This window comes from Chenopodium quinoa, unplaced genomic scaffold (assembly GCF_001683475.1).
Source record: "Chenopodium quinoa cultivar QQ74 unplaced genomic scaffold, ASM168347v1, whole genome shotgun sequence".
Taxonomy (NCBI): Eukaryota; Viridiplantae; Streptophyta; class Magnoliopsida; order Caryophyllales; family Amaranthaceae; genus Chenopodium; species Chenopodium quinoa.
In genome coordinates this window covers 1,012,700-1,033,513 of record NW_018742483.1, presented here as the reverse complement: position 1 = coordinate 1,033,513, position 20,814 = coordinate 1,012,700, and the positions used below count along the sequence as shown (strand labels likewise).

Here is a 20,814-nt window from a genome sequence, read left to right as displayed (position 1 = left end):
AAAAAATATACATATTATATTTATGTGCCTTACAAAATGATTGTAGTATTTCAATCTATACTTTTGGTATAAATAAAAGTATATAAAATCATCGTTCTTGTCATATGGTTATATCCTTTTTACTCTTATGATACTTGTGCATTTTCTTTTAATTTATACATATCTTTTCCTCAATATATACATAATCGTCTTCAACTTTTTTTAAAAAAAAAAAAAAAATTCATTATCCTGTGTAATGAGATAAAAATATTGTAAAAAAAAAATGTTAGTAACAATCAAAATATACTCTAAATAAAACATTACAATTAAATAAATATTTACAAAACCAAATGAATACATTGCCAGAAAATGAACATAGTCCAATAAGATAGTGAACAAGTATAATAATCTATACGAACATCTTTCAACATAAAATGAACATCTTTCAACATAAAGTGAACATCTACCAAAAGTCTAATGAACATCTTCAATACAAGAATGAAAAATTATATAATAATAAACACGTATTAAAATTGAAACAAATATATCTCTTTTAATATGAGAATAAACAAGTATAAACTAAATGAATATGTTTAGCTATAAAAATTAATATTGTATTAAATTATAAATGATCATCTTTTCATATGAGAATGAACACGTAATGTAACAAAAATGAACATGTATATAAACATATATTAATATGAAAATGATAATAAATGAACGTGAGTTCCATTTAAAATGATCTTTTTTTCATTTAAAACGAACATTTACTGTAGATAGATTACAATTTACTAGCCAAAATTCATCATATAACAGTTTTAAGTGACAAAATAAGTAATAATAAATGATAATTGATGGTTCAATTTCATAAATCAAATTGATAACTTGTCTTTATTTTTAGTTATTATAATTTGAATATTTTTTTGGCAATTATAATATGAATATTAATCCTTCTACAAATGAACATTTACGATGGATAAATTGTACTAGCTTAGCCAAAATTCACCGAATAACAATTTTAATTAAATTATGGGAAATTCTTATAACATTATTTAATAGTTATTTTAAGAATTACTTGCATTAAAACTATTAGAAATCACAAACTCTAATTGAAATTTCTTATTAAATTTTTGAAGAATTCTAATGATAATCGAACTATTAAAATGTGAATGAAATATACTAATATATAAATGAACATTTATCAAAATGAAAACAAACATTCATAAAAAAATTCCACTACGAACTATTTACATTTATATGATCCTGCAAATTAGCTCAAATTGTCCATTATATTAGGACAATTGAACTGTTTTTTTATTTTTTTTTCCATTAATTTTACAAATTAATAACACACACCCAAGTTAAATCAATTTAAAATAGATAATACCAAACATCATTCTATTATAAGCATAACAAATCATTATTATGATTAAAATTATAAGAATCATGAACTACTACCACTGAAATTTAATATATGTAGAGAAAATAACTGAAAAAAACAAAGCAAAAAGTTTGGATTTGCAACTTTTTTTTTCTTCAATAATTAAACAAAAATAATTTACAATTTCATTTTTAACCTTTCTTTTGATGAAATTTCCTATAATTTTGTGATTTCATCTTTTAAATATGATATTTTAATTGAAATCTAAGCGAATTTTGATTTTTTTTAGGGGAAATTTGAGTGATTTTGGTAGTTTAAGAGAGAGAAAGTGAAGTGAAAAGTGAGAAAAGTAGGTAAAATTTTGAGGAGAGAAAATATGGTAGTAGACTAGTAGGTACAATTTGAGGAGAGAGAAAATGTGGGTAATTTCTTTTGTTCAACATGATTTTTTTTTGACACTATTTTTGTTCAACATGATAGTACTTAAAGTTACATGAAAAGGAAGGGAAGGGAAGGGGGGGGGGGGGTTGTAGATAGTACTACCTATAGTGGGGTGTAGGTAATAACATTTACGGAGTAGTCTAAAACTAATTCATACGGGCTAGGTCCATATCAAAGAGTATCATACTAATGTGAAGTAGTGTGTGTTCATGACCCTATGTCCATATCAAAGAGTATCATACTAATGTGAAGTAGTGTGTGTGCATGACCCAATAGGGTGAGTGGCTAACTCGTTTCTTGAAAGTATCATTTTTATGGGAACATACTTTTTTATAATACGGTGTATTAAGTTGTCAATTTGGTGATGTGAACATTGTACTACCTCCGTTTCTTATTAGTTGCAACTTTGGTGTATTATTTGTGAGATATAAAATATTCCAAAGTTGCAACTAATACGAAATGGAGGTAGTATAATTTGTGGATCTAATATATCCAAAATCGATCGAGATATGTTGGCTTGTAATCTTGAAAAGTTAGATGATAATCATAAATTGAACTGGATTGGATTGCATCTTATAATTAAACTAAGCTAGGCTAAATTGAAACGTACTTCACTAAACTATAATCATTTGTCTAAATAAATTTATTAAACTAATAATTTGATTAAATCAGAATTCGTTGACCCAACTATCTGGCAATACTTTTGTCCTACACTCTCTAATAAACCACATACTATTAATATTTTATAATTATTCCAAACTTAAGACACTTATGTAATAATACTATTCCATGTTAGTTTAATCAATAACAACTTGTGTATCTTAATTCTTGTTTTTCTGAGATTGGAGGGATAAATAGTTTGTCTCGACCGACTTTTTATATTTAACTAGGTAATTATAATAGAATAGCATGAAATAATAAAATTTTATTGTGTTTATTCTTTAATTGTGAAGATAAGTGATTAGACATAGTAAATTAGTAATAATGATTTTGGAATTGATGTAATAATATATTTCGTATTCCGTAATTTCGTGGATAGCGACAAAGTTGACCTGTTATGATTATTCTAACAATAAAATTACATATAAACATAGTATACTAAATCAATTTTAAGCATAAAGTAAATTAATCAATTTTTTTCTAAGTCATATGGAGATGAAGTCTTCCATCACCGACACATGGAGGCTCTTCGGGCTTGGAAGCTTAGTTGGATGGCTTATTCTTCTTCTTTTTATGCAACAAAACAATTATAGTATGAATCTTTTAGCTATTAGAAATATTATAGGGCCTTTTAATATAAGTATTAGTTCAATAGACGTACCAAATTTTAGGGGAAAACAATTACACATTGAGAAGAAATGCAACATATTTGATGGGAGATGGGTGTATAAGCCGGAAGAAAGTCCGGCCTATGATCCGCTCAAATGTCCATTTGTTGAGGAGAAGATGAGTTGCAAGAAGAATGGAAGGCCAGATCTTGCTTACGAGCATTGGCAATGGGAGGCTAGAGATTGTTCGATACCATTGTAAGTATGTATAGATAATTAATATTATTTTTATATATTATTGCATGATGAACTATATTAGCAACAAAGAATCGCTAGTAAGGGAACTGTTTCACCTAAAGTGATTTTGAGTTTATAGGAAGGTATCATCATTTGTTGGGGTAATTTGACTTGATTTAAATTCAGATTAGTCAAAGTGTAGTAGGTTATTATCAATAAATGGGTGAAACACTATAACAATACAAGGATTGCATGTATCAACAAATAACAAGATAACATTAACATGATTATGTGCTCTTTGATCTCTTTAGGCTTAACGGAACGGATATGGTGGAAAGGCTAAGGAACAAGAGGGTGATCTTAGTAGGAGATTCACTAAATCGAAATATGTGGGAGTCTCTTGCTTGCACCCTCTACTCCTCAATTCCTTTGACTCGAGCTGTTGTGAAAGACAATAGTAGCATTCCAGTGATCACCTTGACTGCAAAGGTACATATGCATCTATTTATTTTCAACAAGATTATCATATTACTAGTTCAAATTACACACGACTATTTTCTAATAGAGGGAGAATAATACGAGTAAGATATAAAACCATTAATTATTTATTTATTATCACCACAACATGATTAATCATATTACGGTATTCCATGCAGGATTACAACTTCACAGTTGAGTTTTATTGGAGCCCATTTCTAGTTGACTTCAACCTAAACCATAAAAGCGGGAAAAAGGTCCTAGTCCTCGATAAACTTTCACCCAACTCAAAACATTGGCCAGGGGCTGATATCATGGTATTCAACTCAGGCCATTGGTGGGCTCAAACTGGAACTTACAAAAGGTATGTATTAATTTCTTGTTCATTTCTACCACATCGTATTAATGACCCACTAGATATGTACATTACGTAAAAATGTAAGATATAGTTAATACTCCCTTCATCTCTAAATTTAAAACATCTTTCTTTTTATTATGTGAGTAATAAATGCTAAAAAGAGGCTTGTATTAAGGGATAGGGGGAGTATTAATACATTAAATTTTTAAGCATTTTAATATTTTTTGAAGAGCACTAGAGTTAAATAGATGCCTTAGATGGTGGATATTGTTTATAATATTTCTTATGAGGTAAGAGATACTTGAGACCATATACGAAGTATATATTTACATAAAGTGAATTTTTTTTAAAAAAAAAAATCATAAAGAATTTAAAATATTATTACTCCCTCCGCTACTAAATATTCACAACACTTGCTTTTTTTTATGAGTCATTTCTAAATAATTGAAAGTTTGTATAATTGTTTTAGTATATATATGGACTTACTAATATTTTATTAATGGTTTCATTCACTTTAATTAATTGAAATTTTATTTTATTCCTCTCCTACAAATAAACATAAATAATTAAATTACCCTCATCATTAACCTCTTGTACATTAAGAAAAATCAATTTTCATGTAATATTGCTTGTCCTCCGAAAATACTCATAAATACAAGTGTTGCAAGTATTTGAAAACTGATGACGGGGTTAAGGTGAATCCTATTCAAGGAAGATTATGGACAACTTGGTTAGACAAGCTAAGATTTAAAGAGAACTTACAAGATTTTTCTATTTAGAAAGGAAGTAATTATATCTGTATTGAGTTTATTACTTTAGAACAACTTAACATAAAAGTGTGGCATCTTATTTAGTGACAAACAAACAAGTAGATAACATTTAATTTAATGTACAAGAGAAGTAAACAAACAATGGGTACACCTTTTCAGGTATGATTTGCTTGAATACGATGGAAAATTAATCGAAGACATGGAACTAGAGTTAGCTTATGAAAGAGGCATGAGAACATGGCAAACATGGGTTGAAGAAAATGTGGATCCAAAGAAAACAACTGTGTTTTTCAGGAGTATTTCAACCGAACATAAATCGTCGAAATCAGATCAATGGTGTTACAAGAAAACTCAACCTATAAAGGATGAATCATATATATCATACTACCCTAATTCTTTGGTTGAAATTATAGAGAAGGTTATAAAAGAGAAGAGAAAAACACATGTGAAGTATTTGAACATTACAAAATTATCTGAGTATAGAATAGATGCACATCCATCAATGTATCGGTATAGAGATTGGAAGAATCTTACAAAAGTATATAAGGATGTTCTTCCAGCTCATGCTGATTGTAGTCATTGGTGCCTTCCTGGAGTTCCGGATACATGGAATAGGTTATTGTATACTTCTCTTTTCTATGATCTATAATATAGTATTTTTATAGATATATGCTTAGCTATTAATTAGCTATATTAGCATTCATTGATCTTGTTTTTCTGGTTAACATTTAATTATTTATTTATTTTGTCTGTTCTCCTTTGACTAGGATATTCAATAAGATTAGGAAATTTTGACTATTACCACCTTCTATTATGTCCATTTTAGTAATTACCACATTGTAATTTTTTTTTTTGAACATTACCACCTTCTATTTTCAAAAACATCAAAAGTTACCACCTTCTTGCCTCCTAACTACCACATGACGTCATTTTGAGCCCACTCTTTCCCTTCCCTCCCTATTTCCCTCCCATTTCTCATTCCTAACTTGATTCTCATCTCCCTCACTTTTTTTCCCCCAAAAAATTAAAAACACTTCAATTCACTCCTCCAAATCAAAATTGACGAACAATTATTGGTGGTTTGGGGGAAAAAAAAGTGAAAGGGGAGATGAAAATCGAAATAGGAATGAGAAATGGGAGGGAAATAGAAAGGGAAAGTAAAGGGTGGGCCCAAGATGACGTCATGTAGTAGTTCGGAGGCAAGAAAGTAGTAACTTTTGATGTTTTTAAAAAGAGGTGGTAATTTTCAAACAAAAAAAAATAAAATAGAAGGTGATAATTGCTAAAATAGACATAATAGAAGGTGGTAATTCTTAAAATTTCCAATAAGATTATATTATGAAACAATGCATTTTTTGTGCGGTTGGCCGGCCACATGTGAAAGAAAAAAGTAGCTCCCTATAACACTATTCGAGTATTCCTGCAATACTGATCGAGTAGCCTTATAACACTGACCGAGTAACCCCTATGACATGACGAAGTAAACCCTGTAACGATGACCAAATAAACCAGATAACACTAATGAAGTAACGACCCTTATGATGGTTGGCCAAAGTGTGACTAACTACATACAAAAGTTTACGATGATTATGAAATACATTTAACCAAATTGATAATCTAGGAATGTAAAGACTAGAATAGACCCGATCTACAATAACTTATTGCAGATCCAACCTTCTAGTATACCATACGAATGTGATTATATTACAACAAAAGTGATTATATCATCCTGTAACTGTTATGTAAATGTATCACTCAAAAAGTGAATTCATCATTATAAAAAGTGTCAAATAGTAAATTACATCATTCAAAAGATGATTTTTAAATTTTATCATCCTAAAGATAATTATATAATCTCATTAAATGGTTTAATATGAGATTATATAATTCAAAATATGACTCACAAAAAGATAATTATATCGTCTAAAAAAGTGATCATATCATCGAAAAAGTGATTATATTATTTAAAAGTGTCAAATTTTGGGTTTATAATAATTTATTGTAGACCGGGTCCATACAAGACCAATTTATGTAGGAGACATATTGGTTATTAATCGATGATTGATTATTAGACCCAAAAGTGATTGACCAATTTGACCTAATTAATGACTCGTGGTGACCCAGCCCACAACTTGATTTCATCCCGAACATTTTATATATCCAACTTGAAAAGTAATATGGTTCTTAATCGATGTCAACTTCACCAATTTTTCCCCTACCTATAACAAGTTAAATATTTTACAAAACTAATCTCTAGTTTAACCTAACTACAATGGTGAAACCCAGTTAATGTACCGTATTTTATATAATCTAATCATATAATTAATATATAAAGCTAAACTTTTAGCCAGGTTACGAGACAGCGACACTTGTCGTTTTAATTTTTTCTCCATGTGTCATGCCACGTTGGATACATTTATTTAATTTTTTTTTGCTAATTTTTTTAATGTATAAAATCGAACATTTCCACTAACATTACTAACTATTTTTGTTACATCCCTACTAGTTAGAAAATTATCACAAAAGGACATCAATTCCTAACTAATTTTGTATCAATGATATATTTTAAAATTTGATATATAGATTAAAAATTTATCTTAAAATTTCTATAAATAATATATAAATTTGATATATAAATTTCCACGTGTCAAGCTGCAATTGGTCCAATAAAAAAATCATTTTTTTAAAAAAAACTGAAACCCCTTAATGCGCTATCTGACAACCGCAACGCCCCCCCCACCAGCCACCGGCGACCGCGCCAACTCCTCCCTTCCCTTGCCCCAAATGTGCGCCGCTTTCCCCCCAAACGCCCTGTGCCGGAGTTGTGACCCACTTCCACCCACAATTCCCTCATTTCCAGCCGAAACACCCTCAAAACCCCTCCCCCACTCCTGAAAACCCCCAACAGCCACATTCTCACCGTCACCGTTGAAAACCTTAGTGGCTTGGGTTTTCGATGGTGGGGGAAGGGTATTTTGGGGTTTTCGGGAGTGGGGGAGAGTTTTAAAGGGGGTTTCGACTAGTAGTGGTGGCTCGAAAAAGAGTTTTGAGTGGTGGTAACGGCGGAAATCGAATGATGGAGCTGGAGGAGAAGGAGGGGAGGAAGGTGGGTCGCATCATCGGTGTTAGGGGAGGGGGAAACCGGAGTTGGGGGTGGTGGGGTGAAACTGGCGCAGGGGAGGGAATTGAAGAGTAGTAGTGGTTGGCGGAGATATGTTTATGGGTGGCCTGATTGGTTTGGGTGGTGGTTTTTTCTTTTTTTGTTTATTTTTAATTTTTGTTTTTATATTATTTTAACCAATTAAAGTGTGACATGTCACTTTTTTAAAAAAAAAACAAAAAAAGAAACCCATTCAATCGATAACCGGTATTTGGGATTGAAGAAAAAGAAAACCCCCAAAAGTTCGGATTATTCTAGAATAATCCAAAGCATAATCCAAAGTTGGGAATATTCTACCAAAATGGATGAAAGTTGGGATAATTTTTTCTAATTTTTCCTACTTAATATTATTTTTTAAGGTGAAGAGAACAAGGCCTTAGTGAGAGTTTTGAGTGGTTATTAGTTGAGCCATCGCGCGCCACACACTCGATAGCCCAATAAACACAGATTGATTGTGGGTAATGACATTGTTAAATAGATGTGTTGTACTAATTTAATTTAGTTTATGCGTGTAAATGTTATCTGTATTTAAAATGGGTATAGATTTGCTTAAGTGGTTGTTGGGGTAGATTATGACACAGGCAGTATAATACAAAGTACTTTGTGTTATTTTAAATCGGTTAAATATCGATTTTAGTAATTGATTTTTTATCTTTAAATAACTTTTAAGGTTTAAATTTTTTGAAAATTAGCAAATATGATGTATTGTAAGTTGTCATAAATTTGCGGGGTACGGTGTAATAGTGATCTAAAATTTCGATTTGCTGTTTTAAAAAATTTGTCAAAACAAATCTTAAACCGAAAATATGACTAATACACGTGTGTATTATATATTGTGCATATAAGGAATGTTACGAACGACAAATTTCTTTTTTTATTATTTTTAAATGCACGTATACTTATAGAATATAAGATTTTTCATGTAAAGAAGTTGAAAAGTTGTACTTTGTAAGTCATAAGTTCTTTTATTCTTTGTAGCTTTTGTCATGATTGTTGGACTTACTCTTCATTGGTCATTTGAAGTAGTTCTTTTGCGTGGTGTATAATTTCTTCCCTGCTCTATTGTCTTGTCTTTTATATTCCTGTTTTTTTTCTTTCTATTTGTTTCATCTTTCTTTTTCTTATGTGCTTTTGTGTTTACATCTTACAAACAACAATGGGTAGCACTGATAGCAAAGCTACTTCTGGAAAGGTCTTTATACCACCAATCCAGAGACCTAATGAGTCTAAGACACAAGAACAGAATGTTGCAAGCTTTTGGCTATATGTTACTGTAGGCGTCGTTCAAAGTGTGCCTATACGTTAAGCATGTTGTGAATATGCTTGGCACTGATAGGAAGTGGAAAATTGACATATACGATTAGGGACAAGGAAATTAGGGAGTCGCCAACAAGTTTTTAAGGAACTTGTAAACCGTTCACGCATCATTTAAGGCAACCACGATAAAGGGACAACGATAGACAACAACGATTGACCCGTGAAGGTTACACCTCATTCATAATCCATGAGATTACTAACTCCATATGGTTCGGAACCACGAAAGGAGGATCAGGGATGATGGTACGAAGTGATTCATGCAGTCGCATTCGCCCGTATTGGCCTCTACTCGATTCTTATAATGAAAGTGATTCCTGCGATCTCAAAGGCATGCAAACAAAGATTCAATTTGCTCCAATCTATTATGCTAAATTGGTTTAATATTGATGCAACACATAATTCTAAAATTTGTGATCACTTGATTAAATAGTAAGATTAAAAAGGAACCTAAACCGGTTGTCCAAATTATCTTATTAGGCGTGATTTTCAATTACATATTCCCTTTAAACATGCAACATGGTGATCAACAGATAATAATAGAACAAACATTAATATTGGAAGCAATTTAACAATAATAGCGTTAGCCAAATCAAATAATAATAATAACAACCCTAATCATGATACTAGCAATATTAAAATAAAATAAGAGTAATGTAATTAATTAATTACTCACATTCCACGCGTTCCTTTAAATTGCTACATCATGAATAAATTGTTAGTAACTTCAATGAAAAATATAAATCAAATGTAAATTAAATTAAATTAAATAAAAAGTAGAGTTGATTTGGTCCAAACCGTCAGTTAATTATACCTTTCACGCCTTGGTTTAAGGACGAAACCTCGGGTTAAGTATGTACTCCTTGGAGTGCTTAAGGAAGTAGTAGTGAAAGAATGGGGAGGCTAGTGTTTAGGCTAAAGAGAGAGAAGAGAATGAATTTGTTATCAAGCTTGTTGATGATTGAAAAAAGTGATATATGACCTCTATATATTTATAGAGAAAAAATAAGGGTCGAAAAAACAAGATAAGATCCGAATTAAATCGGAATAAAACTCGATAGACTGCAGTTTTGTGGTTTTTGTTTTTATCATACCATTTGATCCAGAAATCAGAATAAGATAAATAAGATATCGTTGGAAAGATGTTGAAGTTTAATTTCTAACCCAATTAGAATCAGATTAAAATATTATGTAGAATAAAAGATATGGCCGAAATAGTGATACGGTGTCAGTTTTGGATAGAGTTTGATATTTTATTCATATCTTTTCCGTTATAACTCGGAATTGATATTATAATATATCATTGGAAATATAATTTCAAGTGCTATCCAACCATATAAAATTTGGATGAAAAATATGAGTCACAAAAATAATATATGTCTATCTTTGAACGTCTTTCAATTCGGATAGAATTAGGACTTTCAAAAAGAAAAGTTTTATTCAATTTCAAACTCTTTATTCTTATCTTTTCAAAAGGGATAATTAAGATATTTTAGAAACTTATAGAAGCTTCCAATTAATCCTAATTTGTTTAGGAATGGGATTAAATAATTTTGACCCTCCACATGATCATTGGGTCGTAGGTAAGGTGGACTTAGGTTTGGTTTGGGCTCAGTTTAATACTTTGGTCATAATTTATTCGTTATAACTCGGATTTGGGCTTATAATATATCGTTGGAAAGTTATTTTCAAGCCCCATCCAAATATTCAATCATTGGACCCAGATAATGGAATAAAATAAACTGAACTAAATGTTTTTATAAAAAGGACACGAAATGAATGATGTTAAAGGACACGAAATGAATTATTTTGGGTTTAAAGGAACGAAAAGAGGAAAATAATTATGGTTTGGGGAAATGGGCTAGGAATTGGGTTGTTTATGAAATGGAAATATGGATTCAAGCACTCCAAGAAAAATACTCAACCCGACCAAACGACGGTGAAAGGTTGTTCATCATCGGGTTTGGTTTTGGGGAGACATTTTTAGGTTTCTACGGTTACGAATATGACAAAGCAGATGAATAGTCATCTAGAATTTTTACAAAAAGGAATTTCAAAAGTGGAGAGTAAAAATGAAAAAGGTGAACTAAGCAATAGAAGAAAACGAGGAATTGAGAGGGATGGCTGTGGAGAATGGCCTGTTATCATTGTCGAGTCAGACAATGATTAAGATAAAACAAAAACTAAGAAAGGTGGTAAGACAAAAGAGGCTAGAGAGGAAACTAAGGGAAATGATGAGACCAAGGAAGATGCTGAGAAGGAAGTAGGGGAGCCAGAAGAGGAAGGCGAAGAATCTGAAGAAGAAGATGAAACTGAGGAAGATGATGAGACTTATGAAGATGGTTAAAGCGATGTGAGTTCCGATTCTGAGATTGAGAGAGAGGAAAAAGTGGATGTACACCTAGAGGATGTGTCATTTGAATCTAAGAGCAATGACTACAACAATGATGATGATTGTGATAGTGGTTCGACCTCTAATTTTGGGAACTGTCAGGATGCTAGTCACAAAACAAGCGAAGACTCTTCTATGTTTCGTATGAAAATAACTGACTACATACATAATAATAGATGGCGACATACATAATTTGCACTACTTAACCATAATAATATATCATATTAGCTTGATATCATAAGTACAAGCTACTAATTGCAATCATAGGAACATAAAGCTAAGTTCCTTGATATACTAATTACACAGTGGTTGACATACTATAGTCAAGCACTTAGACAGCAAAAGACTATTTTCAAAAGTAGTGTTACATAGGAACAAGTAATTTAAGTTACTCGTTCCTATATAAAACCATAATGTCTGATTGATTTTGTAGTTAAATCTAGGGAATCAGACAACAAAAGGTGATTACACTACTAATGGTGTTATCTAAGAAAAGAAATTTCTATAAGTTATGTTCCTTTCCAAGACCACAACCTATAAAAGCCTTAAGCATAGTTGATATTTTTTATTTATGTGGTGTTATTGTGGGACAAGTAATCTCAAGATACTTGTCTTTTATAACACCCACATGATACAAAATATTTACTTGTAATGTATAGCCTTAGAAGGTATGTACATAGCAAAAGATTTAATAAGTGAAGCTGTTAACCAACTGATCTGTCATAAACTTTCTTTTTTAATTCTTTTTCAAAGGTCTTCAGAGTCAGTTTTCTTTCTTTCTCTTGCTTAACATCCTACTTTGTCTTAGCAGCAACAATCTCTGTGTCAAAGGCCACACCCTTTCCTTTAAGTGCTGCACGATAAGATGGTTCTTTTTCTTTTTATTTCATTATATCTGTGGCTTTGATTGTTGATTCTATTTCATATTCAATGGCATCTTTCACTGGTGTTGCAGTTTCAGATTCATCATCAGCATTGAGTCTTTTCCTTTTCGATCTAGAATCTCTTGTGGTTGATTGAGCTGCTTTCTGTGCTGCAGCCATTGATTTTGCCAATAAGCAAGCATCTTCCTCTTCTTGGTTGAAGATTGATAAGTTATAGGCATGAACTGTTTCTTTTTTATGGTCTTGCTTTGAGGCTAGCTATCTTTGGCTGCAATGCATTGCCCTTTTTAGCTTTACAATGTTCTGTATCAGCAGTTGCTTCTGCATTTTTGCCACCAGATCTTGCGGAAACATGTACAGAACTGATTCCTGCAACATCATCTGTGATGGTGTCTTCCATCTCTACACCTTTGATACTCCATTGCAACACTTTGTTTTATTCCAGAGCAGTTGTATGGCCAATATTAAGTAAAAAGTATGTGTTTTGCAGCTTATTGGCTATCTGACCAAACTTTGTGGTGTCATCCCAGAGTATAGGTAGATTTATAGTTAGTTTTCAAAGCAAGAATTCAAGGGAATCAAGGGACTATAATTTGTGTTAAACATAAAATGTGAATTGTGGATATGCCAAGCAGCGACACAGAGTTTTCAGTAAATGCAGTAAGCTGCAGCGCTCCAATTCCATCTGAAGCAGTAAAAATGATAGTTGCTATGTAAAAATTGAAGAATTAGTGTGAGTTTTCAATTCTTATCACTGATACATTTCTGTGGCTATTTAATTTAATCCGTAAGAGTTTTGGTACCGGTAAGTAGCGGATAATTTATTTCTCTCACACGCTATGCAACCATAGACTGCTCCCAAAGGCAATTGTGTTTGTTTTCCACAGTAAGAACATCCTATGTATGTCCTGAGCCTGCCATACTGAATATCAGATGCTGTAACTCTAAGCCAATAAACCTCCTGTGGAAGTGTTTTTGTTGCTTGCATTGTCAATATAAATATAAGAAAAATGTTGGTGTGTGGTGTGTTAGTTTTAGAATCACATGAACAAGAAGTATCTTATTGTTATTAAGAAAAGACATAGAGGGCTTTACAACAACAACACACAACTATCGTATAATATAAATCTACCTTTTTGGTCTTCATGTGGGCCATTGTTGTTAAAATTCTCTATGCAGGTGGATTCCAAGCATCCGCAACTCTATTCTGATGTTTTCTTGCCATGTTATTAACAAATATTATGTGCATTAGTCTGAAAGAATCTAACATATATGCTATTAAGTGATCCAAGAAGTGGATGTTAATTAAGATACCATTCAGTCAAGGCAGCTGCATTTTTGCCTTTAGGCAATTTAATTATCACGGTTGACATTGACGATTCAAGTTGTAAGCTTGTGATTTGAGAAAGATAAAAGTTATTATTAAGTGGTTGATAATGAATGGAAAAGGTGAGGCTAGATATTTATTTATTAGCCTGTTATGTAGGCTATCTTTATGAGTAATAGGACGAAGAGCTGTGATGCCAATCACTTTGTAATTTTCACTGTTAAAAACAAGAGTTTCGCATTGTTTTCTAGATAAGTCATTCCAAGTACACACTTTTACTAGTGAATTAGTGCTGAAAGTAGGTGCATAAAGTGAGAATGAAATGATTGTAGTTATGATGATGATGTATTCACGATGAATTTATGTAAGGCATATATGTATGTACCTATGATCTATAACTATCATGTCGCGTACAAAAGATTCCTTGTTCAGGGTTGTCACAATCTTCCTTGGTTCATCTGCAACATACAACACAATAACAAGGATATCTACAAAAGAAGAGAATGTGTGAGTAAATTGCAGCATATGCACTGGATATTTTGACAACAACAAGGATATCTACACAAGGATAGTTCATTTGATAAGAAATGTAGGAAATGGGCTAAATAGAAGTCAAATAGGCCATATTTGGGTCATATTTGATAAAATACATATTGTTTTGCCTAATTAATTAATTCTAACATAATTTTTTTGTATTTCAAGTTTTGCAAAGTCCAAAAGGATGGTCCATTGACAATCAAGGAACTTAATGAAGTTCGTGACATGTTGGCGTCTTTTATCACCTTCAACATGTAAATGGAATTTTAATTGTAAATTTATGATAACTTTTGAACTATATTATTATTCATTATTTACTTACTATCATTTGTATATATATATAACACTTTTTTTTATTGCATTGCGTTTGGGAATATTTATATCTATATAAATATGAATTCTTGTTTTTAATATTATTTGTATCTTATTATAATATTTAATAATATTATTATTATTAGTAATTATAATAATAATATTATTAATTATTTTATTTAATATTATTGCTGGAATTACAGGTTATTATTATTGCTGGAAACAGGGTGTTTTTTTTTAATATTATTGCACGAAAAATTGAAAAAAAAAAAAATTATTATAAAGGCACCGGTTAACCGGTGCCAAAACAAGCTGCCACAAAAAAAAAACGTGGGAGATTATTTTAGGCTCTGGTTAACCGGTGCCTTTAATTATTTTGGCCACCGGTTAACTGGTGCCAAAACCGGTTTAGGGCTCCGGTTTTGAAGCGGTGCAAAAAGGGGGGTAATTGGCACCCCCATATAGAAATTGGTTCAAACCGGTGCCTTAGACCGGGTTTGAACCGCTGCCTATTGCTATTTTTCTACTAGTGTAATGTACTTATAAGCAACACAATCTTACTAACTTTACCTATATATCTCATATGCAGCTTATCTCATATGCAGCTTTATATTTTTAATGTATGTAGTATATTCTAGTCTCAAATGTTGTTCTCTGGTTTGTAAAACATATTGAGGTGTAGCAATTTATTGAAGCTACCAAATCAAAGCTATTTTTACATGTTAATTGTATCTGTGCAACTGTTTCGTTACAAGTACAGATGCACAAAGGGTTGGTTCATGAATTTAGACATTAATGGTGTAAATTAAGCCTACAGGGTTATAATACTTGGTAGTTTTGTACTGTAATGTAAACAAATTGATCTAGAAGTTAATGAAAAGGGTATGCCTAGGTGAATACATAGGAATAAAATCAAGTGGAATACCAACCATATTTCATAAAAACTAACATGGTGAACAAACATGTAATTTTGAGCATTAACATGAGTTTATGCATGATATAAGTAATTTGCATACAGACAAATAATGACTTTTTATTTATTTATTTATTTATTTATTTTTTACATTATAGCTAGAGCTGTTAAAATATTAAATGGTAGCACATATGCAATCTATTATGGATTTTCAGTAAGCAATAACTTTTAATAAAACTAACTTATAAGCTGATCATACATGTCAAAGAGCAGAGGGTTTAGTGCTGATGTTTGTGAATATGACCTTCTTTTTACTTCTGCATTTTTTGTTTTGCCCCTTTTTTTTTGTTTTCTATTTGTGATATATATACTACTTGGACAATGAGCTGTATGAGAAAGCAATAAGGCCTAGTGTTTTTATAATATAAGTGACCTTAAAATAAAATCAAAGGAAGAAGCAAAATTCAACCTTACTGTTTCTGTAACAGTGTTCTGCTGTATTTCTTTGCATAAAATCAGTAACCTTACTTCTAAAATAGGGAACTGTATATTTTAGAGATATATAGGGTGTACTTTCTTAATATCTAAATACAAATTTGCAAATGTATCTCCATATCTCCTAGGTTGCAAATATATTTCTATATATCTTTTATTGTATTATTTATATCTAAAAGTAACTAAAATGTTATGATTTGTAAGTTTCCTTGTGATATGGCCTTAAATGATATTGAAATTACTGTTCCTATCACATGCACTCCATATGTAATAATAGACCATATCTTTTTTTTTTTCTATTTCTTTTGTCATTTTTAAGAACATCTTTTTCCCTTAAATTCTTCTTTTGGATTATCTTTTGTCCACAAGTAGTGGTAGATAATCAAAAGTATCCTTTTTTTTTATTTTTTATTTTTTTAGAAAAATTACACAGTTTATTTTTCTTGATTTATTAGTAGATTTGTTGCTAGTTTGTGTATTTGTCAAATTCTTAGGTTATAATGACAACGCTTTCGTTTTTAGTGTCAAGATAACACAAGTTACGCATTAAGGGTATTATAAAATACATATACGTGCAGTATATATATCTACATAAAATTGAAACTGATTACAGTAGTTTGTTTGTTTGCTTTATATATATACATAAAATTCAAACTGATCACAATAACTTGTTTATTTATATAGTACATATAAGTAGCTTGGTAATTAGAGATGCTGTTTGGTTGACTGTTTTAGACATAGATATGAGGCAGAACCCAAAAGATAAGCTGTTATTTCTATGGCTCTGTGATCAGCAAAAAAGCCCTATAACACTATAAAGAAAACAAAAATCCATTTACTATTTGTTAGTAACTCATAGAGGCTGATATTATACCAGAATATAAAGAAATATGTTCATAAATTTTTTTAATAGCATATATACCAGACCTTAAATAAAACTTATTATGTTGTTTGGTAAATTATGCCATACTTAAAAAGAAAGTCAGTTTATTAAGGAGCCTAACCTGCAGGAAAACAATCAATTCATCACTTAAAGAAAAGTAGATGGTCTGGTAATCTAATATAAAAATACTACACAAAACATGAATGCACTATAATAAGAGGGAATGGAAAGAAATCACTCACTGATGTAGCTAGATGATGCCATTCATATAAAGAATATCATAGGATACCACATTTCTGACACGACCCAGATCTGGCTTAATCAGCATCCATGTCAGTTATAACACTCACATTTGCTGCTTGTCGAGCTCGGTAAAGGGCAACATACAACTGACCATGTGAAAAACATGATCGTGGAAGATAAATAACAACTTTATTAAGTGTTTGACCTTGAGCTTTGTTGATAGTCATTGCAAAGCTAAGCTTTCAAGGAAAATGTTTCCTCTGAAATTGGAAAGTATACGCTAAAGACTCTAATGGTCTTAGCTTAATTCTTGGTATCAATACATGCTCTCCTTTATGATGGCCAACAACAATAACACATTTAATGAGATTCGGGAAGAACTTTTTGCATATCAGCCTTGTTCCATTACAAAGACCATGACGGTAAGATGTTACGCAACAAAATAAATGGCTAGTTGACTTTCAATAAAAGCTCATGGGGACTCATGCCACCAAGACAAAGCTTATTTTAAAATTCTGTAGGATATATGGAGCAATTATCGTTAATCATTTAATCATAACTCTTGTAGGCTACTGCTTCACCTAGAAATTTTGCTATTAAGATTCCATTAATAACATCTATATCATCTTTGATTGGTGTGAGTATAGCTTTGGTTGTGAATATATCAGCATTAAATGGAAGCATATCCATTTTTGGAAAAGCAACTGAAGTGAACTTCATATCTTGAGCTACAACAACATCATAAGGCTATACAATTTCTGGTGGAAGCTGAACAAGAGCATTTTCACTATTCTATAACTGTCCATTTCCTAATGCCAGCAAAAAGGCTGCATAGGTTGGATCTTGTTTAGCCCGAATATTTTCTATTAATCTAAACTTAATTAACAACGGCCACAAAGTAGAATCGACCAAGCTAGCAGCAATTGCTTCGCGTTGTGTTCTCTTTGGGACAACTGGAAGAACTTGCCTGAAATTTCCTCCAAAGACGACAATTTTCCCTCCAAATAATAGGCCAGGGTTACAAATATCTCTAAGCAACACATCAAGTGATTCAACATTTTCTTTTTTTTCCATTAAAGCCTCATCCCAAATGATGAGTGTTGTTTCTCTTAGTAGTGCAACTAGATTGCCTTGTTTAGGCACATTACAAGTAATTGCATCAAGAGGATCCAATGGAATTTTAAACCATGAATGAGCATTTCTTCAAGAGGGAATATTGGCTGCAGCTATACCAGATGTTTCAGTTGGCAAAACTATCTTATTCATGAGCCTTATTTCAACATTATATAAAAAGGTCTTTCCTGTTCCACCAGGACCATCTATGAAAAATGCTCCAGGTTTTTGCTTTATAACGTGATTCATTATGACATTAAATGCCTCTCGTTGACCTGATTTAATTGGCTCTTGCATTGTAGAAATTTGTCTGGTATTGGAGCATTCAATGCATCTTCTGTATCCTTTGTTCTCCGTATTTCATCATCATCATCAGGATGAACTAAATGGTCTATGCCATATGCAGCAAGAGAGCTTCCCATTGATTTAAGAAACCATTCAACTGATCTGATAGTGAACTACCTAACTTTTTGTGGATCAGAAGCATATTTGTGTCTAAAATATTCAGACAAAAAGCTATAATATTTCATCCAAAGAGAGACAGGATTGCTGGGTTGGCAAAAGATAAGTACAGTAGCAAAGAGTTTGTGAACTGCAATTGGCATCTGAACTACACAACCTTCTTTCAAACATATATCAACCAAATAATCTCTTCTAATAGCCTTAGTTTAAGTGCAGCTTGCTGAAATGTATCACATAAATGACCATTGACTGTTTGCAGATCTTCAAATGACTTTGGACTTGTACCATTATGCAGCAATAATCTAAGATAGTATCTTTCTACTTCTGAAGGTCCAACAAAAGCCAATCTACCAATGACTATTTTCTTATTTTGCGTTTTATACCAATGTTTTGTAGATGCATCCCAACGATAGTGCTCTAAAAACTCGTTGTGTAACCAACATGTTCCAGATGGTAGCCTACAGTTCATGCGAAAAAACTATGTAAGGCACGTTTTAGAACGCTTGTCATGTGAAACCACTTATGTAAGTTGTTCATGAGGCCTTAGCTGTATAATTTGTGAATTGGGTAAGTGTACAAGAAGAGGCAAAACTGGTGGATGCATTTCGTGTAAATCCAAACTAAAAAGGCGCCAAGCAGCTTCACATGGAGAAACCCAACAACCTAATTGATATTGCTGTATTTCATCATGGATGAGCATAGCATCTTTAAATTGCACAACACTGAAAGATATCTTGTCATGACCCTTATAAGCATATTTGTATAGATACTTCACCGCCTCTATAGTAGAACACACTTCAACATTTAAGTGACAATCAAAGTATGATGATAGATATGGATTATATGAAATCACCCATTGATTATCCATGATTGTCTTTCGAATTGTAACAGTTTCTCCTGCGTCTCTTCTCCGATACAATGGATATCCATTAGTGCTATTTCTTATTTCATCACAAAACTGCTTTGGATACCCATATTTACAACGACCATGGCTTCCCTTATGTTTCATGCAAGGACACTCTAGATCCAAATGACCACATGGACCATGCATCATGTGCTTCAGAATAACTTTCCTAAGATGATTGTTGTTAGCAGATGGTATTTCAGCACATACAAATTTATCAAAATCAGCAGGGCATTTGATTTTATAGTCTTGCTTTAGAATTATTAGAAAATGAGCATGAGGTAGGCCTCTTTTCTGAAATTCAATCACATAGATCATTGTTGCTACCTCCCCAAACACTTTTTTCTTTTTAATCAAGTGCTTTAAAGCAAGAACTTTTGCTCTAAAGATCCTTGCAACTATATCTGCCTGTCTTGTTCTTTTTCTCCGACAACAAGCTCTTGTTTAATTTCAGGCCAATTAGCATTGCAGGTCATTGTAATGAATAAGTCAGGTTTACCAAACCGCTGAACCAAAGACATTGCATTTAAGTACCTCTTTTTAAGATCTTGATGACAACCAATGAATGTTGGAGGCAATATGACTTTACGCCCCACATTTGCTGCAAAAGTTTTTCCACAATCAATAGTATTAAGGATTCCTTGATACAGATCTGCTCTTATAGTCTGCTGATTTCTACGAAAAAAATCTAGCCGTGTATTCTCAACCTTGACATACACATCCACTATATATGTACAGTTGAAAGCATCTACCTTCTTTTAGCAACATGTTATTAGGTCTACATTGAAGCTTGTATGCATAGTATTCCCTAGATGAAATATTCCTATATTTCTTCGATGAGCCTCCACTGGCACTTGCAAATGCACAATTTTTTTCCCAATTTTAATGAACCGCAAAAACAGCTTACTATATAGCAATGAAAATCCCATGTTAGAACATAACCAACCATATGATTCTACCCTTT

General features: G+C 31.9%; 2 protein-coding genes across 2 annotated transcripts; one reads left to right on the top strand and one right to left on the bottom strand.

Annotated features, from left to right (window-relative positions):
- The first annotated feature begins 2,937 nt into the window (after positions 1-2,937).
- On the top strand, positions 2,938-5,614 carry LOC110719081 (protein trichome birefringence-like 40). The gene is made up of 4 exons (XM_021897989.1): positions 2,938-3,327; positions 3,618-3,795; positions 3,963-4,147; positions 5,071-5,614. Exons 1-4 carry the CDS (start codon positions 2,951-2,953, stop codon positions 5,558-5,560), a joined length of 1,230 nt encoding a protein of 409 aa, XP_021753681.1. The 5' UTR covers positions 2,938-2,950; the 3' UTR covers positions 5,561-5,614.
- A 13,852-nt stretch (positions 5,615-19,466) lies between these two features.
- On the bottom strand, positions 19,467-20,168 carry LOC110719141. The gene has a single exon (XM_021898047.1). The coding sequence runs from the start codon at positions 20,166-20,168 to the stop codon at positions 19,467-19,469; it is 702 nt and encodes a 233-aa protein (XP_021753739.1).
- Between the last annotated feature and the right edge of the window lie 646 nt (positions 20,169-20,814).